The sequence below is a fragment of the Miniopterus natalensis genome, chromosome 12 (assembly GCF_054644295.1).
Source record: "Miniopterus natalensis isolate mMinNat1 chromosome 12, mMinNat1.hap1, whole genome shotgun sequence".
Classification (NCBI taxonomy): Eukaryota; Metazoa; Chordata; class Mammalia; order Chiroptera; family Miniopteridae; genus Miniopterus; species Miniopterus natalensis.
The window spans coordinates 6,564,401-6,582,172 of NC_142092.1; the positions used below are offsets into that span (position 1 = coordinate 6,564,401).

Genomic DNA, 17,772 nt, shown 5'->3' on the forward strand with positions numbered 1-17,772 from the left:
GTCCCCCATGTGGAGTGAGGGGTCTCAGCCCCACACCAGGTTCCCCACCTTAGGGTTCCAGTGATTGGAAAGAGAAGTCCTCATAACTTCTGGCTGTGGAGACCAGTGAGGACTGTGGCTGAGTGAGACAGAGGCTGCTAGAGTCTCAAGTGTTCTTCTTAAAGGGCCCATGCACAGACGTACTTGCTCATGGATTCACTTATTCTGAGCTCCAGCGTTGAGGCAGCTGCTCGAAAAACGCCACAGACATACGAGAAGGAAATGAATTGTCGGGCTTCAGGGCAAGGGCTGGAGGGGCTGCTCTTTCCAGGACAAAAGTGCTGTCAGGCAACATTGTTCCTTTGTGGATCCTTCCTCCTCCCCCCAGCCTACAGGTGCAGGTGGGCTCAAAGTCTGAGTCTCCATCAACCTGGCTGAGACCACTGACCCCACCGCGCTAAAGTTACGGTACGCCCAAATCACTTCCAGGGGCATATCCATACAAATGGCCTGTCCTGGTTTATAATGCAGACTTTCATAAAATCTCTCACAGTTTCAGAAAACCCAAACGAGCAGTGTCTGGCCTAGGGGTGTCCCATACCACTTGCTAAGTGGCCCCAAGAGTGGCCTACAGGCACATGGCCTCGATTCGTGTCTTAGCATCTCCCACATGTCTCCAACCCTAGCACAAGTGCCAATCATCTGAAGATCACTTGTAGCTCCTGCCAGGTGGCTGTAGGCTGGGCAAAAGACCTTGGCATACCCAATAGCCTCTCACAAAGGCCCCAGAAGCACCACACCAGAGCACCCCCCAAACATCTCCAGAAATGACACAACTAAAGGTGGGATTCGGCAGGCATCAGAGCCCTGCTAAAGTGAATCCTGCTCCGGGGGGTCAGCCTCTGCACAACCTTTTGTCTCCTGTACTCACAGTCACAGCCTGAGGGTCAATCCTTCACACTGATGTGCCAACTACAACAGGAGGGCACACATGGTCCACACGAGGGACAACCCCTGTAGCGCCCAGCACAGGTGACCCGGGAGACTATGCCACTGGGCCCTACAGGACACTTACTACATAAGACTACTCTACTAAGATTGGGAAACAGAGCAGATCTACTAATACACAGACATACACACAGGGAGGCAGTCAAAATGAGAAGACAAAGAAACATATCCCAAACGAAAGAACAGAACAAGACTCCAGAAAAAAGAAAACAAAAGAAACTCAGCCAACTGAGGCAAGTACTCTACTAGACACGTAGTTCAAAACACTGGTCATGACGATGCTCGATAAACTTAGGAGAACAGTACATTAACTCAGTGAGAACATTAACAAAGAGATAGGAAACACGAAAATGGAGACAGAAAATATCAAAAAGAATCAGTCAGCAGTGAAGCATACAATAACTGAAATGAAGAATCCATTAGAGTCAATCAACATTAGATTAGATGAAGCAGACGACCAAATCAATTTGGATGACAAAGTAGCAGAAAACACCCAAACAGAACAGCAAAGAGAAAAATGACTTCAAAACAATGAGGATAGTTTATAAGACCTTTGGGACAACATCAAGTGTAAAAACATTCACATCACGGAGATACCAGAAGGAGAAGCGAGAGACCAAGGGACTGAAAACCTATGTGCACAAATGATGAAGAAAAACTTCCCTAGCCTGGTGAAGGAAACAGATATACAAGTCCAGGAAAGGCATAGAGTCCCAAACAACATGAACTCAAGAGAGGCCCACAGCAAGACACATCATAATTAAAATGCCAAAGGTTAAGGTGGAAGAGAGAATCTGAAAAGCAACAAGAGAAAAGCAGTAGGTTATATATAACAGAGCTCCTGGTAAGATGGTCAGCTGACTTCCTGACAGAAACTTTGCAGGCCAGACTGGATTGGCACCAAATATTTAAAATGATGAAAAGCAAGAACCTACAATCAAGACTACTCTAGGGGAGATTAAAGATGGTGGCGGACTGAGTGGGAGCTACACGGACACTCTCCCGGGACCAAAGTGGAATTACAACTAAAATATAGAAAAACCATCCTGAGTAATTAACTGCAAGTGAAGACTAGCTGGAGAGCACCCTCATAACCAAGGATGTAAAGCGGAGACTGCATAGAGACTGGTAGGAAGTAAGGAAGTGCAAGAGGGCTGGCTGGATTCCCACAGGCAGCAGCTGAAGGTACAGAGGGATATCAGCTGTGCAGGGTTCCCACTAATAACTCTGGGGCCTAAACCCCAAGCTGGACTTCCCAGGCAAGAGCACCAGAACTGAGAAAGGTGCCCACATAACATCTGGTTGTGAAAAGCAGCAGGGTTTCTGTCTGTGAGAGAGATGGCTGGAAAAGTAGGCACCCTCTTAAAGAACCAATGCACAAATGTTCCTGTGCAGCCACCCACCTTGGGCTCCAGCAAAGGGCAGCAGAGTGCACTGGAGCTGTGTGAGGATAATCTAGGGTTGTGCGCTCTGGAGATAGAGCTCAGAGCTCACCCCTCTGGATTCCTGTGCCGCGTCATTCCTCTAGACTGCAGAGGACGTCTTTCACAGGCAGACATTGGCTGCCTTTGCCTGGGGGATCCGGGGGAAAGACACTGCCACACTTGGCTGGAAAACATCTCTCCATAACTGGAAGAGTTTTTACAGCCTGAGGTTCATTGAGAGAACCAGATAAATCAGCCTGCAGGCAGAGGCAGACCTCAGAGTGCTTTGAGTCTTTGCCTGATCCGCTTCTGGACCCGGGCCTTGGAAAAGCAGACTATGGTGTGCATCTTGGTCCTGTCCAAATGCACCCAACCCCAGCAGAGGAGACCTCAAACCAAGGGTTGTTGATAGCTCCAAACAGGGTACTCAGGGCCAGCCACAAACTAAGTCTAACACTGGCATGAACCAGAGACCCTCCAAAAAGATTGAGAGTCTTAGCAGGTCTACTTGATACATAGAAAAGAAACCCAAACAGGCAGCCAAAATCGGAAGACAAAAAGACAGGCCACAAATGAAAGAACAAGAGAAGTGTCCAGAAAAAAGAGCTAAATGAAATGGAGATACGCAATCTATCAGATATAGAGTTCAGAATACTGATGGTGAGGCTGCTCACCAGCCTGAAAAAAGATATGGAAACTATAATAATACATGGGAAGGAATAAACAGCAGATTAGAGGAAGGTGAGGATCCGATCAATAAACTTGAAGACAGGGTAGAAAAAAATCACTCAATCAGAGATCCAAAAGGAAAAAAACAATTAAAAAACAGGAGGACATTCTAAGGGACCTGTGGGAAAACATGAAACATAACAATATTTGCTTTATAAGAGTGCCAGAGGGGAAGAGAATACGCAAGGGACAGAGAATTTGTTTGAAGAAATAATGGAAGAAAAATTCCCTAGCCTGGGGAACGAATAAGTCATACAAATTCAAAAGGTCACAGAGTCCCAAGATAGAAGAACCCAAAGAGGCCCACACCCACACACATCATAAGTAGAGTGCCAAGAATTCAAGACAAAACGAGAATCTTACAGGCAGCTACAAAAAAGCAATCTGTTACCTACAAAGGAGATCCCATAAAGCTGTCAGCTGACTTTTAATTAGAAACTCTACAGGGCAGACGGAACGGCATGAAGTATTCAAGGTAATCAAAAGCAAGCATCTGAAACTAAGAATCCTCTATCCAGCAAGGCTATCATTCATGATAGATGGTGAAATAAAGAGCTTCCCAGACAAAAAAAAAGGCTAAAGGAGTTTATCACCACCAAACCAGCATTGCAGGAAATGTTAAAGGAACTGCTGTAATTAGAAGTAGAAACAAACAGAGAGAGAGAGAGAAACATAGGCATGAAGAATTAAAATGGCAATACATAAGCATCTATCAATAATAACCTTAAGTGTAAATGGATTAAATGCTCCAATCAAAAGACATAAGGTGACTGAATGGATAAGAAAACATGACCCAAATATATGCTGTCTACGACAGACCAACCTCAAAAAAAAAAAAAAAAAAAAAGACACAGGATGAGAGTGAAGGGGTGGAAAAAAATTTTCCATGCAAATGTAAATGAAAAAACGAGCTGGAGAAGCAATACTCATACCTCATAAAATAGACTTCAAACTGTAGGCCATAATGAGAAACACGAAAGGCCACTGCATAACACTAAAGGGATCGATCCAACAAGAGGACATAACCTTAATAAACAAATATGCACCCAATTTAGGAGCACCTAAATTTATAAAAAAAAAACCCCACAATTTCTAGAGGACCTTAAGGGAGAGATCAACAGCAATACAACACCATCATACTACGGGACATTAATACCCCACTGACTTCACTGGATAGGTCTTCCAATAAAAAAATCAGCAAGGAAACAGTGACCCTAAATGACACACTAGATCAGATGGATTTAAATTAAATGACATTTACAGAACATTCCACCCCAAAGCTGTAGAATATACATTCTTCTCAAGTGCACATGGGACATTCTCATAGACAGACTATATATTAGAACATAAAACAAGTCTCCACAAGTTCAAGAAGATTGAAATCATATCAAGCATCTTCTTGGACCACAATGGCATGAAATTAGAAATCAACTACAATGCAAACACTAAAAAACATTCAAACACATGCATGTTCATAGTAGGGCAATTTACAATAGCTAAGATCTGAAAGAGGCCAAGTGCCCATCAGTAGATGAGTGGATAAAAAAGCTGTGGAACATTTACACTATGGAATACTATGCAGCTGTAAAAAGGAAGGATATCTTATCCTTTGGGACAGCATGGAGGGAACTGGAGAGTATTATGCTAAGCAAAAGAGGCCAGTCAGAGAAGACAAGTACCATATGATCTCACTCATATGTGGAATGTAATAAACAAAATAAACTGATGAACAAAATACATCCAGAAACATAGAAGCATGGAACAGACTGAGGGGTCTCAGAGGGAAGGTGGGGGTAGGGGAATGGGTGGGGAGAGATTTATCAAAGAGCTTACATGTTTATAAGCATAACCCATGGACAAAGACATTGTTATGGGGAAGACCTGTGAATGGGGTGGATGCTGAGTGCAGGGGATCAATAGAGGAAAAAGGGGGACATTTGTAATACTTTCAACAATGAAGATTAATTAAAAATTTTAAAAAAGAGATTACTCTATCCAGCAAGGCTGTCATTTAGAATTCAAGAAGAGATACAGAGCTTTCAAGACATGAACAGGCTCAAGGAGTTCATCACCGCCAAACCAGTATTACAAGACATCTTAAAGGGACTTCTTTAATAATAATAATACTAATAATAATATATGAAAAAAACAGGTAAAAATTTGAAAATGCAAATAACTACATACCTATCAACAATGACTTTAAATGTAAATGGATTAAATGCTCCAATCAAAAGACAGGATGGATGAATGGGTAAGAAAACAAGACCTGTACATATGCTGCCTAGAGGAGACCCCCTTCAGACCAGAAGACACACACAGAAAGTAAAGGGATGCAAAAAGGTATTTCATGCTAATGGAAATCAATATAAACCTGAGACAGCAGTATTTATATCAGATTAAATTGGCTATTTTTAAAGAGGCTATAACAAGAGACAATGAAGGACCCAGCAATTCCACTTCTGGGTATTTATTCAAAAAACCCAAAACACTAATTCGAAAACGCATACGCATCCCTATGTTCACGGCAGCATTACATAAAATAGCCAAGGTACAGAAGCAACTTAATTGTCCGGCGAGGAATGGATAAAAAAGATGTGCTACTGTATGCAATGGACTATTACTCAGCTGAAAGAATGAAGTTTTGCCATTTGTGACAACACGGGTGGATCTGGAGGGTATTATGCTAAGTGAAATAAGTCAGAGAAAGACAAATACCATATGATTTCACTTACACGTGGAATCTAAAGAACAAAATAAGTGAACAAACAAAACAGAAATAAACTCATAGGTACAGACAACATTTTGATGGTTGCCAGATGGGAGGGAGGTTGGGAGAATGGGTGAAAAAGGGGAAGGGAGAAAGATACACAAGTTGCCAATTATAAAACAGCTACAGGGATATAAAGGACAGCATAATACTTACTATAACACTGTAAGAACTATGCCTGGTGTCAGGTGGGCGCCAGACTTATCAGGGTAATCACTTTGTAAGTTCTATAAATGTCTAATCCCCATCTTATACACCTGACAGTAATATAATATTGAATGGCATATATAATTTAAATTTTTTTAAAAATTACTTTAAGACAAAAGAGCAGAGGATTTCTTCTGTCCGTGGAGAGGTGGGGGAATGACATACACTCCAAAAAAATATCAGCCCAGGACAACTAGCTCTGTCCAACCTCAGCCATTCCAGCAATTTCCATTCACTCCACCTGGTGAGGGGTTTTCAGTGCTGATTCAAGATACTGAGATACTCCTGTCCCTCCCCACTAAAACTCAGAGCCTGTGACTTCTCATCTCAAAACCAAACCAAACCTATCAAATTAACAAACCCAAAACACATACCTTGTATACACTTTATACTACATTTTTATTTAAAATATAAAACATTTTAAAATATAAAAGCAGACCCAGCTCCATTCCACCAACACCACACAATACGATCAGTGCAACACACTGTCATTTTATTGCGAATAGGCCGTGAAGGGGGCAGTGAGAGCCACTAGGACTCCACTTGTAGTGAGACAAGCGGTTATTTGGGCACTCAAGCAAGGGAGGTGGGCACATTCTGTTGTCAGGAGGATTCACCATGAGAGAGAAAGGCCAGAAGGAGACTTGCCATAAGGAAGGCAGGCCCAGAAATTCTGGGGTGGAATTAAGGGAGCCAGGAGGCAGCTGTGGGGTCAGCTGGTGGCTACGTTGATCACGTGGTTCCCTCTGGTGGGTTTGCAGCTATACATGGAATAGAGAAAAAAGGGTTAGGCCATACTACCAGCAAAACAGGAAGCGGAAATGAGCCTAATCTCACTGCCAGAAGCATCCCCAGCCTTAGGAAAAGAAAGGAGAGCACGTCTAAAGGGTTTGGGAATGTCAGAGACATGTATCTCCTCAGAGTAACACCCCCAGTCTCTCCGGGTCACAGCCCCCAGCCCTCCACAGGCCCAAAGCCTCCCCACCTCCATCCCTGTCACCTCACTGACCCCGGAAGTCCTTCCTATACCTAAGGATTGAGGTTTCCATGGAGATAGGTGGGTTGAGAACTACTGATAGACCTAGTTGAGATACCACCCTGGGGCAGAAGGACCCAGGGACACAAGGCTCTGCAGACGTTCACCACCTCAACGCCATGTGAAGGGAGTCCTTGCCAACCAGTCGTACCCCAGAAGGGACACAATACCTGTAGCTGCCCAGCTGATTCTCAGGGACTTTGCCTTGGGGAACACTTGGCCACCTGACTTCCTGTCCAGGAAGCCCCAAGACTTCCTGACTGCTGCCTGTCACACCAGTAACACACCTGTGAAGGTTCTGCTCTACAGGGCTATCTGTCTACCAGGCCCACCCATCTCGGGTCCCCGATGCCAGGACCGTACAAATGCTAAAGAAGTGTCCATCTGCCTAAGGAAAAGACACCCCTGCACTCATCTGCATGAAGAGGGGCCAGAAATCACCAACATTTGCGGCAATTCTTTGGCCCTAAAAATGTGAACCGACCTGATTAAGAGCAATGCAATGATTTACAATGACCAGGGTCCATGCACACATACAAGGGCCCACAGCCCCAGATGCCTCGCTCACAATTCACACAGAGCCTCCCATACAGATGCCCGCTGATGCCTGGGAATTCTTTCACTAGTGGTGTGCCGGTGAATGCTCAGTAACCCTGCCAGGGGGCCGCAGGGAACACTCTGTGTGGTGTGTACCTGGTACAAATATCCCCAGCATGACTCATTTCAAGCTACTCACCTGAAGTCACTGAACACCTAGCCCAGGAGAGAGGTGTGCCATCGACTATCCCAGGCTAGGATGAGCCACTTCCAGTGCACCCATCCCTTTTCATATGGTATGTGCACACCATACGCTTACACACCGAGTAGGACCCTCAACTCCCACCCCAGGCAGAGAACCTAAAAGGAATATATATATGAACATACACAAACATTTCCACCCTCACCTTCACTGAATATACACACAGACCACCTCTTACTACCTACTCCCAAACACCTCTAGAAACACCCTAGTATTCTCCAAAGAAATATGCTTTAAATATGCCTAACAACCCTATGAACAAACTGACAATCCACGCACCTGGTGATGGATATACACACAAACCAGTATGCATGCGCAACACACAGAAATATCTCCAGCAAACCACCTATGAAACAACTTCCGAATACCAGATTACCCCTAGCTAACGACTCAGCTCTCACATCCACAAACACTGACAACCATATCACACACACCACCGCCTACGAACAGATACAAGCCTCCCACTCTCCTACATAAGCAAAGAAACCCGTCTCTCCATTATAGACACATGTGAGAAGGAAATCATCTTTTCTGTCAAAGGGATTAGGACAGGCCAAACTGAATAGATGCCCCCCTTACACCCCCCATTTCACCGTGGCAGCCCCCACTTGTACTCAGAGTATGTGCAGGCAATTGTCCAACCCAAGGGCCCGCTCCCCACGCGCGGTTTCCCAGTCAGGCTGTGGGCTTAGGCTGGGAGGCCTCCCCCTGACCACAGGGCTGGCGCAGGGCGCTCGGGGCGGGCTCAGAGCCCAGGCGCGCCCCGGGCGGTGCGCTCGCCGCCTGGCCCGGGAGCGCCGGCCCTTCTGCAGGAGCGAAGTGGCCTCGCCCACTACTTTCCATTCCTTGTGTCTTTATTTGCCGCACGGTCGAAACCTATTCCCAACACACAAAATGCTCAATTCCCGAAATAGGTGAGCCTTAGAGGCCCCTACGGAAAACTACAAACACGTAGCTCCAGCAAATATTCCTCCAAACAGCGATGGCCCTCAAATACACACGGAACTCAACACGCACACAACTCTCCACAGGCCCCAAACACACGCACAAATACCCAGCACACGACAAATATGCAAATATCACCCTATACCCATGTCCCAATACACGTGCAATGCCTCACGACCTGCACATGCACGACCCCACGCTCCCCACTCTCACCCACAACTCACTCCTCCGTCTCGCAGAACACAGTCCCACAGCCACTCACACACGCGCCCCCACATCAAGTCCCACAAACACGACCTGACACCAGCACCCAGCACCCACCTGTCCTGCACAACAGGCACCGACGTGCCCTCGGGAGAGTGAAACAGGCCCAGACAGCTGCTCAAAACCACAAAGGCAAATAGAGTCTGAACGCAGGGACACGGGACGGCCCGCAGGTGCCCGGCTCGCAGGCCCCGTCAGCCCCGCGGCGCCCCGCAGGCCCCGCCCCGCCCCCCGCACAGCCAGGTGCCCGCAGGGCCAGTTCCCGGGGTCACCTGAACACAGGCCCGGCACAAACAGCCCACAGGGCGAACAACAGCGAAGGGGGGACGCCTGAGGGGTGAAGAGCCCGCGCGCCCCTCACCTCCATGGTCACCTAACGGACTCCGCAGGCCGCCATGCCAGGCCCGGCGCCGGGAGCCCCGCGGGGCCAGGACAGCCGTTGGGACCCTAGGTGCGCGCAAGCGCATGCGCACCAACCACAGCCAACCGCCGCAACGGACGCTGGGAGCCGTTGCAGGACGGAGCCCCGCCCCCAGGGGGCGTGCCCCTGCGTCCTGGCGCGAGGCGCCCTGGGAAGGCCCAGGCGCCCCTGCAGGAGAGGAGAGAGGTGCAGGGCGGGGGCGCCTGGGAAGCTTCGAGGGCAGGTCCTGGCCCTCGGGAGCCTCCCTGACTCTCCGTCGTGCAAACCAGCGAGCGTGCAGCGAGCTCCTGCGATTTCAAAATTGCAAACGCGCAACCCGCGCACTCAGCTGCCGCCCTCCCGGGTCTGGGAGGGGCGCGCCCAGAGCCCATGCCCTGCGCCGGGCGAGCGCCCCAGGCCCTCCGCGCTGCCTGTCCCCGGTGTCTAAGGAGGGGGCCTTCCTCCCGGCGAGTCTGGGGGTTCCACCGCACAGTTCTGGCCAAGAACTTTAGACCCGGGAAACACTCGAGAGAGACTGCGCCTCACTCCGTTCCTGGAGGTTTTCCAGACGCACTCGCTGTGCGGGAGTGTTTGCCTGGGTGCATTTATTTAGGACGGGCGGCTTTTCAGTAAATGCTGATTCACAGGTGTTTCCATCGCAGAGCTGTGCTTATGACACTTGACAGCCTGGCCAGTTTCCAGTGACATAGCCCGTAGCACGGGAACAATTTCTCCCTCCCCCCCCCCTCCTTTTTCATATTATATTGCAGAATTGCAGATGGCAACGGAACATGTATATGTAGTAGCAGAATCAGCTCCCTGACCTGAGTTTGTCATACGTTCCAAGGAAACAGAAATCATCTGACCCTCTTCCTGGTCATTTGCAAAAGGAGAAAGCGGTGGGAGAAAGACTCATCACTGCATTTTCCATTTTGCAGTTTGTGAACTATGCAAAGTCATTATTTCTATAAAACGTTACATTAAAATCATTCAAAAGGTAAAAATATTAAACACTGAACAGCATAATACTGAGAAGCAGAAAGCAGTGATTCTGGTCTTGCCGTGCAGGCTACTGGCGCTGCCCTGATGGACCGGAGCAAAGGGCATCGTTGGTGAGGCTGGGCCGGCTGCAGCCTGCAGAGCCCCAGCGCTGGAGGGCACCTGGGGCACAGACCTGATTCCTTAAGAAGGACGTGCACACAGCACCCAACATGCTGGGTCTGCGGAGTGGGTCCTAATTTCTGCGGACTGGGTCCCCTGCGGCCATCAGTTCCCATTATTTCCTCAGGAGTATGTTCTGAATTTTGTCCAGAAAGTGGAGCCTGTGCTGAGGTGAGCAGAGAGCCACGTAGGAAGCAGGTGGAGGGGCCCAAATCTAGGTGAATGGATCAAGAACTGAAATAAAGTCACATTGAGTAAAGCCTTTGTGCCGTGAATGTAAAAACACCAGTATAGCCCAGCTGGCGTGGCTCAGCGCTTGAGCATCGACCTAGGATCCAGGAGATGGAGGTTCGATTCCCGGTCAGGGCACATGCCCCGGATGTGGGCTCGATCCCCAGTGGGGGGGTACAGGAGGCAGCCGATCAATGTCTCTCTCATCATTGATGCTTCTATCTCTCTCTCCCTCTCCCGTCCTCTCTCTGAAATCAATTAAAGTATATTTTGAAAAAAATAAAATTAAATAAATGAAACTAAAACCACCACTGTGTAAATTGCCTAAAGAGACACAGCAATCCTATAGCCACATAAAATCTGAAAGGAACTGCTGCTGGTTCTTGCCTACCTGCCAGACCCTCCATGGAATGTCTCCCCTCCCTCCCCCCCCCCAGGCCCACCTGCCCCTGCCCCTCCCCCGCTGTAGAATGTCTGGGGTCCTACATTCTGCTGTTTAAATCCAAACCCTTCCCTCCACTGGATGCTGAGCATCTGTTGGAGCAGGTCACTCTCTGGGTCCTGTGCTAGCATTTTCTCTTTGTGGAGGCTCCTAGGCAGCGGTGGCCAGCGCCTGAGCCTGTGGGGATGGCTTCAGTAGGAGGTAAGCCTATAGATTGAGGGGGGCAGTGATTTAAAAACTGAAACTGTCCCTCAAAACTTGGAATTAAAAGGTGACACTTCCGCTGGGGGAACACGGTTGGAACTGAAGTAGGGCAAGGAGACACCACTGGGCTTCCAAGGACCTGTCACCCAGGGAGGCTGGGAGCCAGTGGAAACCTGTGACAGCCCTGGACAGGAGGGCTCCTCAGAGGTGGATAGGGGTGACTCCGGGGAAATTCCTGGGTGTGGAGAAGGGGCGGCAGCAGGCACATGGATTCTTTCTAGAGGGGAGACAAGCCACTTGGACATGTGTGTGTGGAGGGAGTGGTGGGTTACATCGTGGTGGTGGCACAGGGAGGGTCACGGGAAAGCCTAGTCCTCTGTGCTGTTCTTCAGGCTCCTGGAGCTTGCCCCACCATCTCTCTCTAAGGGATGCGAGCTGAGTGTGCTAGAGCCAATGGGGGCAGTGAGAAGAGGGGTCTTAGCCAGAAAGCTGTCCAGTGGGGCGGTCCGTGGCCAAGTCTACAATGAAATGACCTCCCCGAGGGCTGGGCTGGAAGGCCCTCCACCGGCTGCAGCCCAGGGCTCCTCCACTGCCTCCAGCCCAGAGCTCACTTCTCAGCCCAGGGAGCTGCTGCTTGTCTCGGATTCCGCAGGGGCAGGGCAGCGGGCAACTTCCACCAACATGGGGCTCGGTGCCCCCGAGTTGTCCCCAATTGTTCCCGCTCTGTGGCAGCTCAGTTCTTCAGACCCACTTCCCCTTGTCGTGTATCTCAGGGCGCACCCCCTGCCGGGCCTTTTACCTTTGAGACGAGGGCTCTGCCCATAGTCCAGGTCCTGCTTCAGGGACACAAAACGGATGTGGAGCGTGGTTGGTTTCCCTTGGAAGGTCGGTGAAGGCGGTTCCCTTTTGAAAGGGGGCGAGGGGAGTAGCACAGAGGCAGGAAGGTGCTCCCCTGTGTCCTTAGTGAATGTCCAAGGACGCCTGTCCTGAGCAATTAGGGGCATGTGGTGTGTAGCTTGTTCCCCTGGACATGGGTCTGCTTGAGTGCCTCTGAGCGGGGATGTGTCCAGACACCTACAATCCTCAAAGGCCCTTTGGGAGCCTAGAACTTACCTTGGACAAGGTCGCTACCGCTAGTGTAGGGTTGTTTCCCATAGGGTGGATTTCTGCCCAGTGCCATGTCTTGGGCGACAGTCTCTGAGGCTGGCAGGGCCGGGTGCCCAGGAGTCCTTAGGGAGGCTCTCAGTCAGCGCTGGCTGGGCTGATCCTTCTCACAGACAGTGGTCAGGGAGCGGGCTCTCCAGGGGCACAATTCTCACCTGGAGGTCAGAGCATGACAGTGACTGGAGGATATTTGCCAGTTCCACAGTTTGCCCCATCCAAATGGCCCTCGTGTTGAGACTCACTGCTCTGATTCCCGGTGGCTAAAGGGGACCCAGAGCGCCTCAGTCCCGTTGGCTGGCTGTCCTGCTCCATTCACCCATCCCCTTTGTCTCAACAGCATCTGCAGTGCTGGGAGCGGATGTGCCCCTGAACCCTGGCGCCTCCACCACTCCTTTCACAGCACAGGCCTTTCCTGCACCCAGTACTGGCCCTGCACACAGGCCATCTTGGGAGCAGCATCTGCAGTTACTCACGACCCTGTCGTTCCCTCCTGGCTGCCCCTCGGTGCTGCCGGCTTTGCCCAGGGCACCTCTGGTGGCAGGAGACGCTGGTCAAGGCCCGGTTGGGACTGGAACCTGCAACATCATGGACCAGGTCATGTCAGAAGGGGGCCGACCACCGAACCCCCAGACTCAGATCATTGTCCTGAGTCAGGCCCCCCTCGACTGGAATGTTCCAGGGGCCCACTGTGAGGGTGCTGTGTGTCCTGCACCCCTCTTCTTGGAGGCCTCTGCAGTGGAAACCATTATGCCCACGTCGACTTTTGGGGCCACCTACGCCAGCGAAGGAGGCTGGCATCCCGGCCTTCCAGCTCAAGCTCCACCACCAGCTGCCCAGCTGGCCCCCATCGTGACCTCGATGAACCCTGGGGCACGGCCACATGGGGCTTCCAGGGAAGGTAGCCAGGGCACCTCCCGGCCCAAGGCCTCGCCAGATGACCCCTGCAACCCCAAGAGTGTGTACGTGAACTTCCGACGTTGGCAGTGCTTCAAGGCCCTGGCCCGGGAGCACCTTCCCCAGAGTCCTGATGTGGAAGCTCTTTCCTGCTTTCTCATGTGAGTGCCCTGGGCAGGGCGCAGGGCTCACCTGGAGCTCTCACCTCAACGAGGAACGTGGGAGGGGCATGCAGGCTGGCTGACCCCGGGATACTGGCAGGAAGGTCTGTGGGTGGTGTCCCAGCTATAGGGTGGGAGTGGACGGTCAGCCTGGAGTCCAGGTTCATGGCTGGCGCGAATGTGAGGCAGGAACCACAGTAGCCGGGACGGGTTGTCTTTCACACACAGACGCCTCCCCCTCCCCGGCCAGCGCTCAGTCATGCTGGGAGGGCTGGGGACATGCGCTCCTCAGAGCTGGGGTGGTCAGGCGGGTGGAGGGCAGGCTGTAGCCCCGGACTGACCCTGAGGCATTACACACAGCCCAGAGCTCCGGTCCCTGTCCCGCCTGAAGCCCACCATGGCGCTGGAGGAGGGAATGTGGCGGGCCGTGCACGCGTGGCAGGGCAAAAGCAACTTTGACAGGAGGATCTATCACGAGATGGCAGACAAGTGAGTCAGGGGCCTTGTTCCCAACAGCTGTGGGCAGGGGAGCTGACTGCGGTGGGTGGTGGGCCCACCCCAGGGCAGGGTCCAGCTGTGATGATGCTCCTCAGAGAGGGTGTTGGGCGGAGGGCTGGCGGCCAGCACACGGTCCTCCCAGCCCAGAGGCCCTTCTCCTCTGGAAGGCTCTCCCTCACCTTCAGAGCGCGGGTGCTTCTGTCTTACCTCCCCCGCGAGCTCCACCCTCCTCTGATCTTGACCCTTCTTTGGCTGGACATGAAGGCCCAAGACAGGCTGGGGCGAAGGTGCCCAGCCCAGTGGGGTCAGACTCTACCCAGAGGGGCTGTGCAGGGCATGTGCCCCGCCAGCCCGCCTCCTGCGTCCTCGGTGGCCCGGCCCTGACAGCCCCAAGGCCCTGGCTCTCCCCTCCCTCCATCAGCTGTTGCCTGCACTGCACCCCGGCGGCCTCCGTCTCAGCTCAGCCCGTGCCCCTCACCCCCCAGGTTCATGGAGCTCGAGGCGCAGGAGGAAATGCGGTTTCAGAAGTTGCAGTTAAAGAAGGGGGCGCAGGGACAGCCTCCTCCAGCCCCACCGAGACCTGATCCTCGGGGGCCCCGAGCCCCAGTGGTGGGCCCACAGCCAGGTATGCCAGCAGGATCCCCCAGGACCCCTGGCCAAAGCAACAGGGCCTAGGGCAGGCCCTTGTCCCACCACATCAGTTCTTTTCCTTCAAGGGGCCCTGATCTTTCAACTGAAACAGCCCTGAGAGCCAGAGCCTTAGCTGCCCTTTGTCACCATGGGGTCTGGACCTGGTCAACTTTCTTAATCCCTCTCCCACCTCCCTGTCAGAGGACCCAACAGAAAGTCTGCTGAGAGGCGGGCTGGGTGGGGGGCCCCTTGGAGAATCGGTGGCTCCACATGTCCTCACACAGGACTCTCTTGGATGCTCCCCTGGGCCCTGTCCCCTCACGCGGTCACACAGCTTCAGGTGGTCCTGACCCAGCCACACTCATGTTAATGCCCCCAAACACTGCCCTCACCATCGAGTGCTCAGGAGGTGGAAGCCTTATCCCCTCACCCCCCCTCCTCTTCCCTCTCTGCCCAGCTCCCACTCCCAGGAAGGCTGCACCCACGGCCCAGCGAGCCCGCACACCCCAATGGCCCCAGGAGACGGAGTCACCCGATGGGATCCCCCCCGCGGCCGTGCAGGAGTACATGGACCTCATGGACGAGCTGCTGGGGCTGGGCCACTCAGCCGCAAGGGAGCCAGGTGGAGAATGGGAGGATGGAGGAAAGGACCTGCTGCCGGACAAGGGTCTCCTGAGCTACCTGGACCAGCTGTGCTGCCAGCAAGACTTCGTCGCCGAGGTGGGCTGGCTCTGAGCTCTGGGGTCTATAGGATTCCGGAGGGTGGACTCCAGCACCCAGGGCCTGAGGTCTCTTCTTTGTCCCTGAGCTTGGTGCCTGAGTGTGTGTGTGTCTGTGTACGCATGTGTGTGTGTTGTGTGTGTGCTCTGTGTGGTGTGTGCTATCTGTGTGTATGTGGTTGTGCCCTTGTCTTTGCATGTACATGGGTGTGTGTGTCTGCCTGTGTGGTGTCTCTATGTGTGTCTGTGCGTGGCTGATGACTGTGACAGAGTAAAACACCCACTGTGTGCAGGAGGATGGGGTGGGTCTTTGCTTTCTCGCTTGTCCTCCAGGTCCTGCTGACTCACAGGTTACTCCCTGCCAAGGGTGCTCACTGCCTCTTCCTTCTGTCTCAGGTGGATGAGGTCATTCACCTCGGATTCGTAAAACAGTTGCTTTCCCCAGACACGCGGCAGGATCCCCTGGCCCTAGCTGAGGAGTTGGATCGGGAGGAAGGACTGACTCCTTCCCAGGTGAGCCAGGGGAGGGTGGGACCCCAGGTGAGTTTGAGGAAAGGACAGGCCCTAGGTGAGGGAGGGATGCCAGGTAGTTCAGGGGTGGGGGGACCCCAGGGAGCACCCAGGTAAACCAAGGCAGGGAGCAACCCAGAACAGGGCCCACTGGACTCTGTCAACCCCACCCTGCCTGTAGGCACGGCCCGCTGAGAGGCCAGCCCTGGGGTGGGTGCAGTGCAAGACCACAAGAGGAGGGGACTATGGAGAGAAGAGAGTGACAGGAAAGAGAGGGTGGGAAGGAAGGGGAGGGAAGGACACTCAGCTGGGAATATGGCCCAGGGGATGGCAGGAGAGCCACATGTCTGTTTTGTATTTGAATCACAGTGGCGCCCCCTTCCCCCCAATCCCACTGTCCCATCACCCACGCTCCTCCTCCTCGCACACCTGTGTGCAGAGCCAGTCACTGTCCCTCTCTTCCCCCAGCTGCTAGAGAAGCGACTCCTGGCATCGGAGGAGCAGGAGGATGGGCAGGCACCCCCGAGTCACGGCGCTCCCCTGTTGGACCCAAGTCCTTCTGAGTCTGCAGCTGGCCAAGATGCCCAGAGGCGTGACCATGGCCCCCAGCTGGGGGTCAGTGACAAAGCCTGCCCACCAGACACTGACTTCAAGGACTATCAAAGTCACGGCCCAGCAGAGGCCCACCTGTCCAGGCCCAAGGCGTTTGCTGTCTCTTCAGGACGTCAGGAGTACCCACCACTCTTTGCTCGAGGCACCCCCTCTCCTCCCCAGGGTCACGGGCAGGCTTACTCTGGACTGGGACCCAGGGACGCCTCCATTCCCAGAGACACCTCGCTTGTTGCCGAGACTCTGGGGCCAGAGGGCAGGTCCAGTGCAGATGAGGAGGACCTCCCCAGCCTGGCCTTCCTCTGGGCCTCTCCTAAGAGCCTGCTGCCCTGTCAGCTCTCTCTGAGTCCTGTCCCTGCCTCGGGCCCTGTGCGCCCTGGAGGTCGGGGACCCCGGGGAGCTGCCCAGTCCCAGTTCTGTCAGACACTAGGGCTCACGCGAGCTTCACCTCCAGCTTCCAAGCCCGGGAAGCGCGCTCTGGCTGGAAGCCCAGCCCGTGCTGAGAAGACCCCCCTGCCAGGGGCCTACCTCGGGGTCTGTGGGAGGCCAACAGTGGCTTTGGGGCTGGTTGGCCCCTCACAGCCTCAAAAGAGAAAGTGTGATGAGTCTGTCACAGGGAGCTGGAGGAAGCGGCACTGCAGCCAGTATGGAGCAGTGGGGAGTCCCTCCCTCTGCCAGCCCGTGGAGGATCCCAGACTAGATGTGACCTGGCTGTCCCCCAGAGGAGTCAAGGGCTCCTTCTCATCCCAGGGCTGATCCTGGCTGTTCTACTGACATGGGAGGGTGGGAGGCAGGGAGGGAGGGAAGGCCGGTTAGGGTGGGGGTGGGCCTGGGGGTGGGGGTAGGGGCGACACCTTTGGGAGATTGTGTATCTGTTATGAATAAAGATGGATTGTGTGAAAATGCTCTAAGGGCCTCTGTCTCCATACTCGGGTCTGTGCTGCTCCCTGGAGAGGGGACCTGAGAGGAAGGAAGGATGTGGGAGGTCATG

General features: G+C 52.7%; 1 protein-coding gene across 1 annotated transcript; it reads left to right on the forward strand.

Annotated features, from left to right (window-relative positions):
• The first annotated feature begins 13,345 nt into the window (after positions 1-13,345).
• Positions 13,346-17,537, forward strand: LOC107538156 (NUT family member 2G). Its single transcript, XM_087823142.1, has 6 exons — positions 13,346-13,815; positions 14,176-14,304; positions 14,799-14,938; positions 15,401-15,663; positions 16,059-16,175; positions 16,641-17,537. The coding sequence occupies exons 1-6, from the start codon at positions 13,346-13,348 to the stop codon at positions 17,535-17,537; spliced, it is 2,016 nt and encodes a 671-aa protein (XP_087679268.1).
• Positions 17,538-17,772: the final 235 nt, after the last annotated feature.